General features: G+C 46.2%; 1 protein-coding gene across 7 annotated transcripts; it reads left to right on the top strand.

The window, feature by feature from the left end:
* Window positions 1-6,477: 6,477 nt before the first annotated feature.
* CD22 (CD22 molecule) lies at window positions 6,478-18,974 on the top strand. 7 transcript variants are annotated; one of them, XM_036011963.1, is made up of 14 exons: window positions 6,478-6,659; window positions 8,744-8,799; window positions 9,054-9,428; window positions 10,395-10,703; window positions 11,850-12,182; window positions 12,302-12,562; window positions 13,632-13,889; window positions 14,092-14,355; window positions 14,438-14,701; window positions 16,250-16,346; window positions 16,530-16,605; window positions 16,806-16,930; window positions 17,337-17,421; window positions 17,724-18,974. In XM_036011963.1, exons 2-14 carry the CDS (start codon window positions 8,766-8,768, stop codon window positions 17,853-17,855), a joined length of 2,613 nt encoding a protein of 870 aa, XP_035867856.1. In that variant the 5' UTR covers window positions 6,478-6,659; window positions 8,744-8,765; the 3' UTR covers window positions 17,856-18,974. The 7 variants fall into 7 exon arrangements, 6 of the variants coding, with proteins under 6 accessions (XP_035867856.1, XP_035867857.1, XP_035867855.1 ...); XM_036011964.1 differs by having other exon boundaries at window positions 8,606-8,799; XM_036011962.1 differs by lacking the exon at window positions 6,478-6,659 and having other exon boundaries at window positions 6,667-8,799.
* The last annotated feature ends 839 nt before the right edge of the window (window positions 18,975-19,813 follow it).

Here is a 19,813-nt window from a genome sequence, read left to right as displayed (position 1 = left end):
TGGAGAGGTTGTGGAGAAAAGGGGACCCTAGTGCACTGTTGCTGGGACTGCAGACTGGTACAACCACTATGGAAAGCAATATGGAACCTCCACAGAAAACTAAAAATGGATCTGCCTTTTGACCCAGCAATTCCACTGCTGGGACTATATCCTAAAAATACTAAAACACCAATCCAAAAGAACCTATGCACCCCAATGTTCACAGCAACACAATTTACATGAGCTAGATGCTGGAAGCAACCAAGATGTCCATCAGTAAATGAATGGATCAAAAAACTATGGTACATTTACACAATGGAATTCTATGCAGCAGAAAGAAAGAAGGAGCTCCTACCCTTTGCAACAGCTTGGATGGAGCTGGAAAGCATTATGCTAAGCCAAACAAGCCAGGCAGTGAAAGACAAATACCATATGATCTCACCTTTAACAGGAACCTAAACAACAAAACAAAGAAACAAGCAAAATATAACCAAAGACACTGAAATAGAGGACAGGCTGACAGCGACCACAGGGGAGAGGGGAGGGAATTTCAGGGCACAATGGGAAGGGTTCACGGGAACAAATTTAAAGGACACATGGACAAAAACTAGGGGGAGGGTGGTAATGGGAGGGAAGTGGAGAGGGTTGGGGGGCCTGGATTGGGAGTAAAAGGGAGAAAATTGTACTTGAACATTTTATACTTGAACAAATTGTAATAGAACAATTTTTATTGTTCTATATTCCACTTCACTGATTCTTCTGTAGTCTCCATTCTGCTGTTGAGTTCAGTCATTAAGGCTTTTATTTAGCATTTTTTTTTTAGTTCTAAAATGGTTTTGGTTCTCTTTATATTTTCTATTTCTTTGCCGAAACTTCCTATTTTTTCATTCGTTTCAAATATGTTTGTAATTGCTCATGAAATCACTTTATGATGGCTGCTTAAAAATCTTTGGCAGATAATTTTGATATCTGTGTCATTTTAGCATTTGTGTCTGTTTGTTATCTTTTTTTATTCAGTTTGAGAACTTTCCAGTTCTTAGGATGACAAGGGATTTTTCAATGGAAACCTAGAATTTGGGGTCTCATGTGATAGGACTGGATCTTCCTTAAATCTGTGTTAGAACAAGCCACCCTGACACTGCTCCGCTGGAATGAAGTGGGCACTACCTTACTACTGCTAAGTGGGGGCAGGAGTTCAGATTCTGCATTCAGCCTCCCTTGACACCTGGGAAGTGAAGGTTCCTTGTTATTGTTGGAACATTCAATAGTATGACAAAGATTGAAGGGATGGGGGTTTGTTCCCCATTAGGCACCCACTATTACCACTCTAGTTGGGAAAAGGGAAGGATACTTATTACGGCTGTTCACGTCTTTCGCACAGATTACACTACAGGAGGTGGTCTTGTTACCACTGAGTGATGGTAGATGTCCCGACTATCCATTAGTTCTCTCTTACACCACCTCAGGGAGGAAGAGAGAAATGTGTCATCACCACTGGGTGGGGGTAAATGTTCAGGCTACCCATGTGTTCTCCACTGGCACTGTGGGGAGAAAGAGCCCAGTGGGAATGGAGGGCCCAGCTCCAGACTCAGCTTCCTCTGGCATCATTTAGATGGAGTATCAGGGAGTGGCCTGAGAAGCTTTGTTAAAGAAGTCTAGGCTCCCCACTCAGCCTTTGCTGTCAGTGCATAGGGGTGAGGCTTCACATTTTTCTGGAGTAGGGCAATTATTACCTGAAGGATTTCTACCTAGACTGCCTCTTTCCTGGTTCTTTGGCTAGAAGAGCAGAATTTTGCTGGAATTCTTTTTTGTCTGGGCCTATTGGTATTTCCAGTTGCTGGCTTCTCTAGAATTTAGTCTGGGATATAAGAAGCAAAGAGGAAACCCACGGAATTTATTGCTATATCATTCCTCAGGTCCTGAGGTCTCTAACCAGTGTGTTTTCTTTCCACATTTCAGAGTCTCCTTATGCTTGTTTTATAATTTCCAGGGTTTTTGTAGTATTTAGAAGAATAAATGGGGGAAAGTACACCTACTCCATCTTCTCAGAACTATGTCCAGTACTTTTGCTATACCATCTTTGCTGCAAACATTTTGCTGCATAACTAATTGACCATAAGGCAATTTTGCCATAAAAAAATAAAGTAACTGATTGACAGTTTGGTTTTTTTGTTAGTATTTTTGGTTTCATTTCTTCATTTACTAATCATTCAACCACTGTAAAAAATGTTTGGTGTTTTTGTTTGTTTGGTTTCATTTCTCCATTGACAAAGTGTTCACAGTTACTGACATTTTTGTATTATAAATAAATCTTTGCCATCCTCACAGTGCTCTATACAGTGATAAGTAGACATGGTGCCGGCCTTAAAATAGTTAGCATTTCTTTCAGGTGATGATTTTCCCCAAGAGTTGGTTTCCTTTTTTGAAGCCATACTACATTTGGGGGAAAATAAGAGGCCAAGGGCCCTCTTTGTGGGTGCAGAGCTGAACCCACATTTCCCACAGAACAAAGACAAGTGCTTAGGTACAAAATAAAATCAGTTATTTGCAAAGTGTTGCTAGGAATTTACACACATTTTAAATGTATTCAAATATTTTATATTTCCTTATAGAATCTTTCAAATTTTATATTTAATTTTATTTTTAACATTAATATTTTATTTCTCATAATTTTATCTTTTATGACAAAATTGCTTTATGGCAAATTACTTATGTGACAAAAACATTTGTGGCAAAAATCCTTGCAGCAAGGATTCTACAGCAAAAGTACCTAGAACCTCCCAGAACATCACTGCTTTTTGAAGAACTTGTCCTTCACTCTTTCTATTTCCTTCTTAATGCCTGGCAGTCAAGAGAGTGTAGTGGTGTCAGAGTGAAGATTCCTCAGAAGCTTCCCATATCATCTGTAGGATTTGCATGGTTTTGCCTATTGTCTAATTCCGTTTTTTCACATTTTTTATTGTTGTTCAAGTACAGGTGTTTACATTTTCCCCCCACCCCAGCCATCCCCACTTCCCACCCTTGATCCTACCCACCTTTGGTTTTGTCCATGCAACCATTATACATGTTCCTGAAAACCATTCCCCCTTTACCCTCATCCTCTCCCACCACCCTCTGATTACTGTCAGTTTGTTCTTAATTTCAATGTCTCTGGTTATATTTTCTTGCTTGCTTGTTTCTTTTCTTTTTTAAATTTTATTTTAATTATTGTTCAAGTACAATTTTCTATCTTTCACTCCCATCCCAGCCCAACCACCCAGCCCTCCCCACCTGCCTCCTATTTCCACCCACCCCTAGTTTTTGTCCATGTGTCCTTTATACTTGTTCCTGTAAACCCTTCCCCTTTTCCCCTGAAATTCCCTCCCCTCTCCCCTCTGAACACTGTCAACCTGTTCTCTATTTCAGTGTCTTTGGTTATATTTTGCTTGTTTCTTTGTTTTGTTGTTTAGGTTCCTGTTAAAGGTGAGATCATATGGTATTTGTCTTTCACTGCCTGGCTTATTTCACTTAGCATAATGCTTTCCAGCTCTATCCATGCTGTCGCAAAGGGTAGGAGTTCCTACTTTCTTTCTATGCATAGAATTCCATTGTGTAAATGTACCATAGTTTTCTGATCCATTCATTTACTGATGGGCACCTAGGTTGCTTCTAACACTTGGCTATTGTAAATTGTGCTGCTATGAACATTGGGGTGCATAGGTTCTTTTGGATCGGTGTTTCAGGGTTCTTTTTTTTAAATATTTTATTTATTTATTTTTAGAGAGAGAAGGGAGGGAGAGAGAGAGAGAGGGAGAGAGAGAGAGAGAGAGAGAGAGAGAGAGAGAGAGAGAGAGAGAGAGAGAGAGAGAGACATCAATATGCGGTTGCTGGGGGTTATGGCCTGCAACCCAGGAATGTACCCTGGCTGGGAATCGAACCTGGGACACTTTGGTTCCCAGCCCGCGCTCAATCCACTGAGCTATGCCAGCCAGGGCATTTTTCAGGGTTCTTAGGATATAGTCCCAGCAGTGGAATTGCTGGGTCAAAAGGCAGATCCACTTTTAGTTTTCAGAGAAAATTCCTTACTGTTTTTCATATTGGTTGTACCAGTCTGCAATCCCACCAACAGTGCTCTAGGGTCCCCTTTTCTTCACAACCTCTCCAACACTTGTTGCTTGTTTTGTTGACCTAGTTCTGGTCTCAAACACAGACTAGATACCTGAGAAAAGTGGTGAGGTTTTGGTTTCAAGACTTGTGCATTCAATAACACTTCCCATAATTTATCTTCTTCCTTTCTGATACCTGTGTGCTTTCTCAACCCTCGGGGGCTGCTGAAACATCAGTGTCAGTGGTCAGATTCCCTACTTTTCTTTTCTTTTTCTTTTTAATATATTTTATTGATTAAGCTATTACAGTTGTCCCATTTCCCCCTTCACTCCCCTCCACCCTGTACCCCCTCTCCCACCCACGTTCCCCCTCTTTAGTCCATGTCCATGTGTCATACTTATGAGTTCTTTAACTTCTACATTTCCCGTACTATTCTTGCCCTCCCCCTATCTATTTTCAACCTACATTCTATGCTACTTATTCTCTATAGCTTTTCCCCCTCTCTCCTCCTCCCACCCCTACTGCTAGCCCCCCATGTGCCCTCCATTTCTGTGGTTCTGTTCCTATTCTAGTTGTTTACTTGGTTTCTTTTGGTTTTGCTTTAGGTGTGGTTGTTAATAATTGTGAGTTTGCTATCCTTTTACTATACATGTCTTTTCTTTATCTTCTTTTCTTAGATAAGTCCCTTTAGCATTTCATAAAGTAAGGGCTTGGTGATGATGAACTCCTTTAATTTGACCTTATCTGCAAAACACTTTATCTTCTCTTCCATTCTAAATGAGAGCTTTGCTGGATAGAGCAATCTGGGATGTAGGTCCTTGACTTTCATGACTTGGAATATTTCTTTCCAGTCCCTTCTTGCCTGTAAGGTCTCTTTTGAGAAATCAGCTGACAGTCTGATGGGAACTCCTTTGTAGGTTACTGTCCCCTTATCTCTTGCTGCTTCTAGGATTCTCTCCTTCGTTTTTACCTTGGCTAATGTAATTATGATGTGCCTTGGTGTGTTTCTTCTTGGGTCCAACTTCTTTGGGGCTCTCTGCGCTCCTTGGATTTCTTGGAAGACTGTTCCCTTTGCCAGTTTGGGGAAGTTCTCCTTTATTATTTGTTCAAATAACTTTTCCACTTGTTGGTCCTCCCCTTCTGGTACCCCTATAATTCGGATGTTGGAACGTTTAAAGGTGTCCTGGATGCTCTTAAGCTTTTCTTCGATTTTTTGAATTCTTATTTCATCATGCTCTCCTGCTTGGTTGATTCTGTCTTCCTTCTGGTCCACTGTGTTGTTTTGAGACTCAGATTCCTTCCTTTCACAATTGGCTCTCCTCCGTATGTCTTCCTGCATCCCTTTTATGGTAATCTGCATTTTTTCATGTAATTTGGATCCAAAATCCACCAGTTCCGTGAGCTTCCTGATCACCAGTGTTTTGAACTGTGCATCTGATAGACTGGCTATTTCTTAGTCACTCAAAAGGATGAGTCCTGGGGGACTGATCTGCTCTGCTGGAAACATGTCTTATGTCTTTCCCTATCTCTCCTATTATTTTACTTATTTATTTATTTTTTCTCCGGTCTGGTCGCTCTTGTTACAGTGGGGGGCGGAGCCTTAGGTGTTCACCGGGGCCGGGCACCCCAGTCACTAGCTTGTGATGTTATATGTGGGGGCAGGGGCGGGAGCGGGGACAGGAGGGATCAATGGCGACCCTTCCGTTCTCCTGGAGTCAGACACTTCCCTGGGCTTCTGGGCCGTGAGCTCTGCCCTGGTCCATAGTCGCTGCCCCACTGATTTCCCCAGCCGCTGCTTGCGTACTCAGGGATCACTGCTACACCGCTGCGCTCTTGGGCCCCGGATTGCTGTCGCGCCGATTTTGCACCAAATTTCCCCCGACCTATGCGCGCCTGCGACCCGCGCCAGCCCCTCGCCCGCTCGCTCGGCTCGTCATCCCCTACCAGTCTGGATGTACGGGTCTACTTCAACTTCTTGGCTGTCTGACTTCCATTTAGATAAATCCTCTGACAGTTCTGATATTATGACTGCAAATCATTGTTGTAAATTATTGTGGTTCTGTTCTTGGTTGTGCGAGGAGGTACGGTGCGTCCACCTATTCCTCCATCTTGCCGGAAGTCCCCAGATTCCCTACTTTTCAAGGCTATCGAGGGAAAGTAACAGGAACGAGAATAATTCAATGGTGACACTAAATGACAAATACTTTCAGGTTGACTGTGCCTTTTTCAGCAGGCTGGCAGTTTTCATTTGCTTGGATTGAGTCATTAACACTTCCTAAGGTCTAGATAAAGGGGAAGTTGTGGAGGAGCCTGCTCTGAAACTCATCTGATACAGAAACTTCATACACTAAAACAAAAAATTGACCATAGATATTTGAGTGTTTCATCTGATCTAACTCCTGCCCATATCCCCTTCATTGCCTCATTTCTCCACTCCCCAGTTCATCATGCCTCTTAGTCACCCTCAGAGCCACAGAAAGGTAGGAGGTGTGGCCAAAGAGTGTGAAAATCAGTTACAAGAGACTTTGCTGTGCTTCCCCTTTTACTCTCAGATGCTGCTAGGATCTCTGAAGAGGGAAGACACCAGAAAACAGGTAAAAAATGATTTTGTTCTCTTTTGCATTCAGCAAGCAACTATAGAGCAACTATTGTGTGTCAGACACAATTCTTAGGGCTACTAGTATAGTGAGGACCCCCACCCTCTCTTGCTGTGTTATAGCAGGTTGTAGAGCCCTGTGTTTGAATATCTCCTGGTTGAGCTTGGTGAGTCTTCTGAGAATAAGGTGGGTCACTAGATGCTCAAAAGAGAAGCATAAACTCAGGGAGGCTAGCTCTGAAGTCCTGAATGGTGTCCTGCATTAGTCTTTTGCCTAATGCCTACTGTCCCTAGCTTCCAAGTTCCACCAAGCCTCAGCAGCCTTTCAGTTCTAGGCCTGGAGCCCACTTCTTTTGCCCCAGAGACTTTCTGGAGCTCCTTTGGGTAAGCACAAAGCCCCTCTGCCACTCATCCTAAAAAGCCAGTTCTCAATGAGGGTATGGCTGGTGGCTGCTGGCAGCTGAGGGCACAGTGGCCCAGCTATGGGGGGCTAGTCTTTGCCTCAGGGCATGGAATTTGGCCCTTGCCACAAATCTTGTAGAAACTCAAAGGGTATCCAAAGTGCATCTCTCAAAACACTGACCCTGCAAGCTTAACATTTTCATGGAAAACAAAGTAGTTCCCATGGCTAAAGAAGTGTGCTGGAACAACCATGCTGGGAGATGTACCACACACACACACTGTGATTAAAGGTTTTGAAAAGACCTGCAGTAAAGAGTCTTATTTTACTTTTTAAAAATCAGCTTCTCTTAAATGGATCTGACCTTGACTTTTTTGTGTGTAACACTGTTAGCACGTACAGAGCTGGTGTCAGCTCTGCCTGGAGAGACTGCCCCACTTCCAGCCCCTTACCCCTACCCCTGCCTGGGCCAGGCCTGCACAGTCACTAAGCCTGGGGACAGACCCCCTTCCTGCTTTCCTGCTTTCAGCAAGCAGCTTAGCTTTCCCCATACCAGGTACTGGATACTCAACAGCCTTTGGCAGAAGCCACACAGCCAGTGGCTGGGTGGGGGAGTCAATGTGTGGGAAATGTTGGCTGGGTGAGTGGGAGGGGCAGGATCTGTGCTGAGAACGGAGACACACTCTGTGGACACATCCTGCCTGGCTCCCTGGGGACTGTCACTGAGGGCTTAGCTATGCAAATTGGGACTTAAATTTAACTTTATGTAAATGTAACTTCGTAAAAGTATAGTAAGGTGGCAGGTCAGTTCACTGGGGGGGGGCGGGTGGAGAGGGGGGAGAGAGAGAGAGAGAGAGAGAGAGAGGCAGCAGTAGCATATGGCAGCCCTGGTCTCTCTCTAGTCCACAGACAAGTTTTGTTTGACCAACACTGTGCTTGTTTGTTTATTTGTTTTTTTAAAGCAGGACATTTCATGTGGCAATCTGGCTTCTTACTTCTCTTAAAACAGTGGAAGATCAGGCAGTGATGAGCCTACATTCCCACTTGGCAACAATTAGCTAGAACTGAGAATCATCCCCTAGGCTGTGATAGTCATCATACAAGGCATAACCCATGATTTTGTCCCCACCTGGTTGATTTATGTTTCCTACCCAGCCCCTGGGGACATCTGAGAGGGACCACATTCTCCTAAGTCCTTTCAGACTCCTTTAAATGCTCTCCTGATATCATAATTATTTGTTTTAAAGTTGTTTTTTTCCTGGTCCTTAAAATCAAGTTTTGGGCATATCTCTCACCTATGTAAAACCCTTTACTAGTTGCCCCAAGGTGATCCCCAAGTTTCCCAGGGTCTGACACTGTCAGTGCTGAGTCACCTGGTGCTATTCAAAGCCTGAGAGCCGGTCAGGAAGTTTATACAATCATGGATGGATGGGTGAATGGAAGAAAGGAACAAGTACTGGGAAGAGAGAGAGACTAGCCGAACAGGGTTCTTGGGCTGCTGGGAGAAGCACAGCACAACCAGAGAAGGCCCTGTGTGCTTCCAGAAGCCCACATCCTACCACAATTGGACATGGGCTTCCAGGGATCAAGGACAAGGGGTTGGAGCTCAGTACATGAATAAGAAAAGCTGCCTGGAGGAATAAGAGACCAGATGCCTCAAAGACACACTCTTTCTGCCTCAGGCCCCCTCCTAGACACAACACCATGCATCTCCTCAGCCCCTTGCTCCTGCTTCTCGGTAAGGACTGTGGGCTGGGATGGTAGTTGGGTTCTGTGGAGAACTGTGGAGCTGCAGAAGGAGAAAAGATCTGGGGCAGAAAAGAGTAAATGTGGGGTAGGGTGGGACAGGCAGTGGACGCATGTATATATATGCTTTTCTCTTTGTGTCTTGCTCTTTGTGTCTCTCCTTCTCTCTTTAGAGGGGATTCTTTACTCCTTTGAAAGCTCTCTATGCCCCTCAATAATGCTTTTGATAACTGTGGTGGATTCCAGAATACGTGGCTTTCTCTGACTCACAAGATTGGAAGTTTGAACACCCGACAACCCTCTACGCCTGGGAGGGGACCTGCATCTGGATTCCCTGCAGCTACACAATCCCAGGGAATGGAAAGGTCCTGGATAACCTGACTGTGTATCAGAATTATAAGTGGGATGACAAGACCAAGGATTTCAGTGGGACAGTCCTCTATGAAAAGAAAAAGGTTGAGACACCTCACAATCAGGGAAGGGTACAATTCCTGGGAGACGACAAATCCAACTGCACCCTACACATCCACCCTGTAAATGCCCAAGACAATGGTCAGCTGGGACTGAGGGTGACATCGAAAAATGACAGATGGATGGAGAAGATAGTCCTCAACATCTCCAGTAAGGCCATGGGGTGGGAGGGGGGTTCCTCTGCCTCTGCACGGTCAAGGAGGGAAGTGGGAAACACTGACTCCTGGGACAGGGGCCCCAAACGAGATTGCCTACAGAGGCTAGGCAGGGGGTGCCAGTGGGTGGCTCAGGCAGCACACACATGGGGTTGTGGCCAAATGGGAGCATGAGCACTTGTTCCTTCTTAAGGATCCCACCTGTCACTCAGCCTCTGCCCATTCTATAATCTAGATTCCAGGTTACCTGATTTTTCAAAAGGAGATAAAACTCTAGATCTTGAAGTAAAATCTTGCAATGTGTTAATGTTGGTGTTTAATCCTAAGTGGCTCTTCATGGCTAAATGACAAACATGTAAGAGGTGGATCAAACACAGCTCTGGAGCCTGCACCCCAGGACATGTGCTGACTCTGTTTCATAGCCTCTTGTAGGTGGGTTGTTCTAGGCAGCCCTATGTTTGGGGTGAAAGATGTAGCTTCAGACCCGGCAGTTTGAGGGTGGCCTGGCCCTGGGACAGCTGGGATTGGCTACCCACAGTCCTGCTCTACTAAAGGAACCCCCTAAAGCAATGCTGTTGGGGTGAGGCCATTAAACAATGCAGGCTTGTCATCAAAGCCAAGAAATGCATGTTGAACTAAACTGGTGAAATTCACTTAGGGGTGGCGGGGAGAGCAATCTTGAAAACATTTAGAAAGCAAACATTTGGCAGTGAGAATAAAATAAATACAAAATCTGAAATGTAATCCCTAAGGAGGTTCAGCCCTTGACCTTCCAGAGTGTCTGCTTCAGCTGAGCAAAAGTGATTCACAGCAGAGGGCAGGCCTGGAGAGAGGTAGATAGACTGGGAAGGGGTTCCTGAGGAGTTATTTGGGGCATAGCATCTAAAGCCAGGTGTAAGAAGATAGTATGCAGCAGTCCTCAGTCTCCCAGGCCACCAGCATGGGTCTTACTCTTTTGCAGAGATGGCTCCTCCACCTCGCATTAACCTCCCTTCAGAGATCCGGGAGCTCCAGGAAGTCACGCTAACCTGCCAACTGGATTTTGCCTGCCTTGGGTACCAGATCAAATTGCAGTGGTCCCTGGAGGGGACACAACATAATCTTTCCTCTGTCACCTCAACTTCCCTGACCACCAAGACTGTCTTTACCCAGAGCCAGCTCACATTCCAGCCAGAGTGGACCAACCACGGCAAGAAACTGATCTGTCAGCTCCGGAATGATAATGCAGATGGGCCACTCTCTCAGGAAACGGTGCAGCTGGATGTGAAGCGTGAGTCTCCCCAGTGCTCTTATGGGAAGGATGAGAGACTTGTCCTCTTCTCCTAACACTTCAGTGAGCACCCAGAGTAGCAGGAACTTCCACAGAAGGAAGCATAAGCAGTCTGTGGGCCCCTGAACCTGGGGATGGTCCAGGCCTAGCTGGGTTCATTCCTCCACCATCCCTGTTGTCAGGAAACTGATTCATTTCAGCATCTTCTTTGGTCTAATAGAGTAAAATATTTTAATCTATCCTCAAGCTATGAGGATTAATCACATGATTTTGGGATCATCTGGGTAGGTTTTCTTGTTCTTATTTGGGGACAGGAGAGAAGAATTTTTTCATATCATTATTTTTGCCGCATTTATTCATTCAATAGATATTTCTTGCAAATGTACTAGGTGTCAGGTTGTCTTATGGTTGGTGAGGAGACAGTGGTGAGCAAAATTCTTGCCCATGTGGAGATAGCATTGCAGTGGGAAAGACAAGCAATAAAGAGATCAATAACAAAATAGAGAACATAACGGTATGTAGTGCTAACTGTATTAAGAAAAAAATAAAGCAGAGGTTGGACAGAGGGAGTAAGAGATGGAGACTTCTGTGAGGCACGTAAACCTGAACTGAGACTTGAATGAAGGGAGGGATTGAGGCAGGCAGATAATTTCGAGAACATTCCAAGAAGAAGAAAGAGTGAGGACAAAGATTTGAAGTAGGAACTTGGTGTGTCTGTGACAAGCAAGGGGCCACAGACCCCCAGTACCGTGTCTGAGGGGTCTAGTGTAGGACAGGATGGTTGGGAGGAACCAGGGCATTTGAGCTTGTGGGCAACGCTTAGGGTTTTGGATTTTATTCTAAGTGAGGACTCCACTGAAAGGTTTCAAGCAAGGGAGAGGCAAGGTCTAATTGATGGTGTTAGGAATGCTGCTGGCTGCTGGTGGTGACCAGACCTTCAGGAACTGGCGGTGGGAAGAGCAGAAACGAGTGGGAGGCAGTGACAGTTGCCAGCCCACGTGACAGGGGTAACAGTGAGTGGCTGCACACCTCAAATGCTACATGCAGGCCACTGCTTTATCAGAAGAAAAGCTGGGCAACTTCTCACCACTTTACACCCTCTGAGAATTCTCTGTCCCTTCCCCCACTGTCCCTCTGCTCCACCAGACTCCCCCAAATTGCAGATCACGTTGAGTCATGGAGAAGCCAATGTGAAAGAGGGGAATTCTGTGAACATGACGAGTCTTGGAGATGCCATTGTGAAAGAGAGGGATTCTGTGACCATGAAGTGCCAGATCATCAGCAGCAACCCACAGTTCCCTCGTATGTTATGGTTCAAGGATGGAAACCCTTTGAATGAGCACGAGACACTGCACCAGGAGCAGAAGACAGCCACACTAACTCTGCCCTCAGTGACCAAGGAGGCAGCTGGAAAATACCACTGTGAGGCCCATAATGAAATAGGCTCAACAAAGTTAGAAGTGACCCTCCAAGTGCACTGTGAGCCTCCTGGGAGCTGTGGAAGGGCAGGGAGTTAGGGGGTGGAACCAAGGCCCTTGAGAGGTAAGCAGGAGCGGCCTCTGCTCACCTCCCATACTTGCCTCTGCCCCTTTTTGCAGATGCTCCAGAACCTTCCACAGTTAAGATCACAGTCTCACCAGCTAAGGAGGGAAGTAAAATAAGCCTGACTTGTATATCACAAGCCTATCCTTCTCCAATAAATTATACCTGGTATCACAATAAGATTGAAATATCGGAAACAGGCAAGACCTTCCAGATCCCAAACGTCTTCCTCAAGCACGCTGGAAATTATTCCTGCTTGGCAAAAAACAGTGTGGGCACAGGAAAAGCTGGCCAAGCAGCTGAGTTGGATGTCCAGTGTGAGTAGTCACAGAGCATGTGGGTTCTAGAGGGAGAATCTGTGGAAGAAGATACAGGAGGAAGGCAGATGAGTGCAGGGGATTCCTGAGACCTAGGATGAACAGCAAACAAAAGCCAAGTTACTCCTGACATGTAATCTTGGGGCGGGTGTTCTGCTGCTGTTCACAGTTGTATTCTCTGCACCAAAATAAGGCCTGGCTGGTCGTAGGTGCTTAGTAGATGTTTGTTGAATGAATAAGCTGCACGATACCAGGGTCCCATGAGGGAAATAGAGGCTTGGCATCGCTAAGCAGTGGCTGAGTCCTAGAAGGGGTCCTGAAGTTTTTGAGGAGAAATGGGGCAACATGTGTCATTACCTCGCCATCATCAAACCCTTTTTAACACAGTGAGTCTTGTCATTGAGTCAAGACCAAGACAAAGAGAATCCATAGTTTTCATCCTTGAATCTTGGAACATCAATGTCTGGACCAAATATGCTGATGGGAACACACAAATCTGGAACATCTAGGTAGGCTGATATACAATAGCAGCAGCAGCAGCATTGATGTTTATTGAGTGTTTACTACGCTGCTCCAAGGACATCATTTTCTTTTGTTCTGGCAACAATTCCATGAGTTTTGATATTCTTAGGACCTCATTTGACAGATGAATAAACTGAGACTTGCAGCCCATAGTGGTAGGGCGTGGCAGTCTGGTTCCAGAGCTGTACCTTTTTAAATTTATTATTAGTAGTAGTAGTATTAGTATTATTACTATTACTACCACTCATGTTGCAGCCACCTGGCAATGTGCCCCAGACCCTTGCAAAGACAACAGACAGTGCCACGTGTTCTCTGCCAGAGCCATGCTCCTAGCCGATGCACCATCCTACCTCTAATAACCAGGCCAAATAGGAAGGGCAGGATTTCCGTCCTCATATGAATACAAGAGGGAAGTGTGAGCCTTCCTGTGCTTAATTTCGGAATTGTGTGGGTTCAGGGGATAGGCAGAAGGAAAAGAGGAAGCAGAAAGGAACAGGTATTATGAACAGCTGACTTTTCCTCACCCATTTCTCTCATTTTCTCCCAGATTCCCCCAAAGAAGTAACCATGGTGATTCAAAACCCCACACCAATTCGAGAAGGAGATGATGTGACCCTGTTTTGCAACTACACTTCCAGTAACCCCAGTGTTACCAGATATGAATGGCGAACCCAAGGCTCCTGGAAAGAGATAATGCCTGGGGCCTTGGTGATTCAAAAAGTTCCCTGGAATGCCAGTCCATTCTCCTGTGCAGCCTGTAATCGCTGGTGTTCATGGGCTTCCTCTGTCAACCTGCATGTCCAGTGTGAGTGACCCAGGCAGGGGCATCTGGGAGGTGGCAAGGTGGGATTGGGGCTTTAAGGGTGAGGAGACTGGAGCCTTGACCGGAATCCTCACAGAGAACTAAGGGATGAGAGTCAGGTCTCAGCACCTAAGGGAGAGGAAGTCCTGGGGACAGGAAGAGGGAACAGGACCCAAGAGGTTAAACTGAGGCCCTTGCTCTCCAGATGCCCCCAAAGGTGTCAAGGTCCTGCTGATTAGTCCTGGTTCTGAGATTTACTCTGGGCACCCAGTCCTCCTCCGATGTAACTTCTCAAGTAGCTACCCCACTGATGTCCTCTTCTTCTGGAAGAAAAATGGAATATTTCTGAAGGAAGGAAGAGATCTGAGCTTTGACTCCATCTCTCCAGAAGATGCTGGAAATTACAACTGCTTGGTCAACAACTCCATAGGACAGAGCACATCTGAGGCCTGGAAGCTCCAAGTGCTGTGTGAGTGGCTGGGCCTAGAGGCTAACAGCAGAGAAGGGCAGGTAACTGGCTACCTGGATCCTGATTTCACTTCTCCTTGCAGATGCACCTAGGAGGCTACGGGTGTCCATTAGCCCTAAAGACAGTGTGATGGAGGGGAAGAAGGCCGTCCTGATGTGTGAGAGTGATGCCAACCCTCCCATCTCCCGGTATACCTGGTTTGACTGGAATAACCAAAACCTTCACCATGATGATCAGACGCTGAGATTGGATCCTGTGAAGGTCCAGGACTCAGGCGCCTATTGGTGCCAGGGGGCCAACCGACTGGGCATGGGCCAGTCACCCCCCAGAATCCTCACTGTCTACTGTAAGGCTCCTTCCCTCTTCTCTGGCTTTGATCACTCCTGTTGTTTTGCCCCAAGGCTGTGCATCCCAGCCACCTACTCCTTCCTCCCTCCGCATCTCCTCCCTGTCCTGCCAGGCCAGCCCAGCCTGTGTGTTCAAAGGCAATCCCTGCTGCACATAGCTCACCAGTCTTCCCTTCTTCCTGCCCTTCTTGACTCTCTCCAGGAGGATTCCCTCTCAGACTGTTTCCACCTTCTAGACACCCTGAGGTCCAACTGGGTCCCTCCCTCTGTCACTCTCTGTATCACCCTTGTTTTATCTTTTGAAACTTAAGTGGGGTTTTTTTTTCATTTTTTAAAAATATTTTATTTATTTATTTTTAGAGAGAGGGGAAGGGAAGGAGAAAGAGAGGGAGAGAAACATCAATGTGTGGTTGCTTCTCACATAGCCGCCACTGGGGACCTGGCCCACAACTCAAGCATATGTCCTAATTGGGAATCGAACCAGTGACCCTTTGGTTCACAGCCCATGCTCACCACTGAGCTACCCCAGCCAGGGCTTAAGTGTTTTTTAAAAAGACCGTATGAGTACATAGTAAACGTTTTAAACAGCATGAAAGAGCAAACAGTGGAAATACAGACACCTCTCCTTTCTTGCTTCCCGGGAACTCTACCCCTCCCTCTAAGCCTTCACTGTTGGAAGGTGTTTACATCTCCTCACAGAATTCTTTATGTGTGCAACATGCATCTATACGTCTGTATCTATATAACCCTTCATTACACAAATGGTGGCAGGGCTCACACTTTGTCTTGCACCTTTTTTTTTTCCATATATTAACACTGCCTGGAGAGTGCATATACAGAGTGTATAAAGAGTCTGGAAGCATAGGGAAGACATTAATTTATTTGTTATACTTTTTCAGATTAATGATTGGTGCCATGGTTTTAAATTTAGAGGGTCATTGACTGCAAAGTTGGACACTAAAGGAAAATAGCTTGAGTGTGTGACTTTGAAATGTACTATATTGTATAAAAACATGTTCCCTGGGTCTCCCACTTTGCAGACACCCTGGAAACCTGCCTTTCCCCCCTAAGGACTGTGCTATATTCTGGTGTATGGATGTTGCTTAGCTCACTACCCAGTGCCCTCCTCAAGATGTGTATACTCTCTTGCTTGGGGGCACCCCTGCAGGAATAGTTGGAAGATAAATTCCTACACTAAATTTCTGGGTCAAAGGACAGTGGTTTGAAGTTCTAATAGTATGGCCAAAGTGCTCTCTGAAGATGTCGTATGCATTTATGGGGGTTACATGCTCTGTGTGTACCCCTGCCTGTCACAAAGCAGGAGCTCCTCATGAAAAAGAGCTATCCTCCTAAAGGCAGGTCCAAAGGGTAGGGACTGGCTTCTCCCTCTTTGTCTGCATCCTGTCCCCACTGGTGGAAGTCATGCAGACAAAATGATAAAGCTCTACAAAGAGAAGTCGAGGATGCCCTCCAGAATATCAGGACAGAGTGATCTGGTATCTGACTGAGACTGTGTCATCAACAGATGGTCTTCCTTTCTTCATCAGATAGCCCAGAGACCATCAGCAAGCAAGTGGCCCTGGGAATGGGGCTCTTCCTGGCCATCCTCCTCCTGCCACTCTTGGGAGTCAAGCTTCAGCGAAGGTGAGCTCCTCACATGCCCTCCTCCCCCTCCTTTTCTACCGTGTCCCCCTTCCCCTCCTCTTTTCCTCAGCCAGTTCTGGGGAGTAACTCCAGTTACCCAGTCCTGTAGACACCAGCTTACCCATTCTACAGGGTCTTGTCCCCATTTCCTTGATCCTCACTGAGCAGGTCTTTATTTCTTAGCTGGAAGAGGATTCAGAGCCAACAAGGGCTTCAGGAAAACTCCAGTGCACAGAGCTTCTTTGTGAGAAATAGAAAGGTAGGATGGAAGAAAGATAAAGTACAGGGCAGACCTTGAAGTCAAGCAAAGAAACAAAGTGAAGAGGGGTTGGGAGCACGGGCGGGGGGTGGGTAGGGAATAAAGAATACTGTGGAGAAGCCTGGGCTGTCAGCGGCCAGGGGAAGGGAACTATGGTGGGGAAAGGAGGGGTAAGAGCTGAAAACTTGCCTCCCTCACAGGTTAGAAGAGCCCCGCTCTCTGAAGGCCCCCACTCCCTAGGCTGCTACAACCCAGTGATGGAAGATTCCATCAGCTATGCTACTCTGCGCTTTCCTCTTGCCGAGACTGACACACCAAGGATTGGGTATAGAAGGCCCCAGGAGGGTGACAGCTGCACCCTGGGAGGGCTGTGGGAGGAAAAGCGCATGTCCCACCTGCCATCTCCATGCCAAGCTCATGCCAGGCACCACTATATTCCCATTTTCTCATTTCATAATGACCTGCTCCCTCAGTAAGTAATTATCTCAGGAATTGGACCTGTTCCTTCAAGTCAGCAGAAACTATGTCCAGAATCAGTCTCTATCACCAAAATTAAGATTGTGGTACATACATCCACCCACTCATTTAACACATTAACTCCTACTGTGGGCATTAGGCATATACATAATGGGCTGAGAGGCTGGGGTGCTCTTAGGGTCTAGGGGAATTAAAAGAAGGAGGATTCATGAGAAATGCTTTATTTGTGATCATCTATCTGCCTTCTCTTTCAGAGAAGCAGGAACCTCAGAGGTGCAGAGAACTCCCTTAAACAGAGACAACACAGTCACTTACTCTGTGGTGCAGAAGCGTCAAGTGGTAAGAGGGCAGGGCTATGAGAAGTAGGAGAGTAGAGGAGCTGGCCTCAGCTGTGAGTCCAAGATGGGGAGACTTGGGTGGACTCAGTGGTGCCAAAAGCTGGGCAATGAAGAGGTAGGTTGCTCAGGTACAGGGCAGGCCCCTCCCAATCTGAGATGCCAATGGCTGCCAGTTTCTGAACAAGAGTGCCCATGCTTGGGCACTTGAGCTCTTAGTGGAGTCAAGGAGAGAGTGTCAGACAAAGAAGAAGGTGGGAGGATGGGGACCATGAAGCCAAGCTGACGATGATGTGGCTTTTTCAGGGCGACTATGAGAATGTGACTCCAGATGTTCCAGAAGACGAAGGGATACATTATTCGGAGCTGGTTCATTTGGGGATTGGTGAGCGGCCTCTGAGTCAAGAAGGAGTGGAATACGTGACCCTCAAGCACTAATGGGTCAAACTGGCTGAGGTGGAGGTGCCTAGAGGCTGTAGAGGACAAGGTGGTCATGGCCCATGCCGCCCCCACTGCTCAGCTGAGAAGTTACACAGCCTTCCCTTACACGGACACATGATTAGTGCACTCCCAGTTAGTACAGAGAATTCTGGGCATGGCCCAGAGGCAGTCTTTTTTTTTTTTTTTTCACATTGGTTACCCCAGCCATTCAAAAGGGCAGGCCCCCCTTTTAATTTTTGTCATTCTCCTTCCCTCCCAGGAACTCATCTAAACATCTAGCCTGCACTGTACAAATCCCCCTGCCCATTCCTAGCCATCTGCCACCACCCACCCCCTCCTAAATCCCACCCTCAGCTGGCTATATTCTGGCTAGGATCAGCTAGTCCTAGTTTTTCTTCTTTCACTCCCCATCCCCTTGACACTCCACTCCTGCCCCACTCTCATAGCCCTGCTTGCTAATCTTATGCCTGATTTCTGCCTCTGGGGCAAAGTCTAGGGAAAGGGATGGAAATGAGGTAGAAAGAGGCACTGCCTGGTGCTGGTTTCTCCTCTGTTTGTTAGGGAGGCATTCCATGGAGAGCTGCTGCAGCTCTACCCTCAGGGATCTCGTGGTCTGAGACATACACCGATGTGGACAAAAATGTAATAAGCACAGAGCTGCACAATAAAAATGGCTCAGATATTACTTCAAAGAATCGGTAAACTATTTCCAGTCTGTAGAATTAGAGCAGGACAGGGACATGGGGAAGGCATCACAAATGAGACTCGGGGAGAAGGGATAGCAATCAAGGTAATTTCATGATCAAGTCCTCAGATTGAAGAGTCTGTTATCTTGTTGCAAAGAATGCACTTGATCTGGGTCTGAGCCTGCCTCTTCTACTTAACTAGCTGAGCAAAATTGTAGGCAAAGTTCACCAGTTTATCTGAGCCTCAGTTTCTTCCTCTGTAAAATGGAGACGTCTGTTGTGCAAGTTCAAGAAAGGAAATGATGTATAACCTTACATTACTGGAGTCTCGTTATAAGAAGCCTTACCTGACAACCAAAAGTCCCCCAAACCAAATTCCCATCTTATTTGCATCTCTTGAAGAATATAAAAAGGGCAAGGCAATTCATTACTCAGCTGTTCTCAAAAGAATCCCTGACAAGTTCTTTTACAATCCACAGCTGCCTTGAGAAACCTCATAGCTTTTCCACCTCCCACTGCCACCACTCCGCACCCCCAGCTCCCTATTGTGTTCACTAATTCCAACTTCCCAGTTAGGTCCTTCCTGCTGCCCTTCACTTCTCAGGCTGATCTCTCCCCACCCATTCTCCTGCTTCTGCCAGTGGGCCAAAGCCCATTCTCCTTGGGTCCGGAACAGGTGGCTAATCAATCAGCAGGAAGAGGACTGTAAAATTCCTGTCTATGGCAGGTGCTTCGAAAGTGCCACCTTTCCTTCCTGCTCCCTTTCCCCGTCTGCTAAATACTGAAAGCTCTCAAATGGAAGAGGAGGTTCTGGTCATCCTTGGATTTATGCAAAGCAAGGCACTGATTTCTTATCAGTCCACTTTGTCCCAGTTTGATTTCCTGTGAGCACCACCAGTTTTTCTGGAGCAAGAGGAGACTCCAAGAACTGTTTAAATGAAAAGGATAGGGTTGGGAGTGGGGGTTCCGTATTGAAAATGAGGTCCAGTATCATTCAACCATTCATTTAGCAGACAGTTCCTGAACACATGACACCTCCAGCAGAGAGCCAATTATTGGGGCACAAAAAAGATGTGACAGCTCTGAGTGGTGTGGCTCAGTTGGTTGGGTGCGATTTTGCAAAATGAAAGGTCGCTGGTTTGATCCCAGACACATGTCTGGGTTGCAGGTTTGGTCCCTGGTTGGGGCACTTAAGAGAGGCAACCAGTTGATATTTCTCACATTGATATTTCTCTCCCTCTCTTTCTCCCTTCCCCTCTCTCTAAAAAT

This window comes from Phyllostomus discolor, chromosome 12, assembly GCF_004126475.2.
Source record: "Phyllostomus discolor isolate MPI-MPIP mPhyDis1 chromosome 12, mPhyDis1.pri.v3, whole genome shotgun sequence".
NCBI classification, from domain to species: Eukaryota; Metazoa; Chordata; class Mammalia; order Chiroptera; family Phyllostomidae; genus Phyllostomus; species Phyllostomus discolor.
Note: the sequence above shows the minus strand (reverse complement) of the source record. Positions and strands in the feature narration are given on the sequence as shown.

Bases quoted from the DNA above. Each gene is read 5' to 3' on its own strand.
- CD22 (XM_036011963.1), top strand. From the start codon at position 8,766: ATGCATCTCCTCAGCCCCTTGCTCCTGCTTCTCG. The intron at 14,356-14,437 runs GTGAGTGGCTGG...TTCTCCTTGCAG, and splicing joins CTGGAAGCTCCAAGTGCTGT to ATGCACCTAGGAGGCTACGG. The intron at 16,347-16,529 runs GTGAGCTCCTCA...TTTATTTCTTAG, and splicing joins GGAGTCAAGCTTCAGCGAAG to CTGGAAGAGGATTCAGAGCC.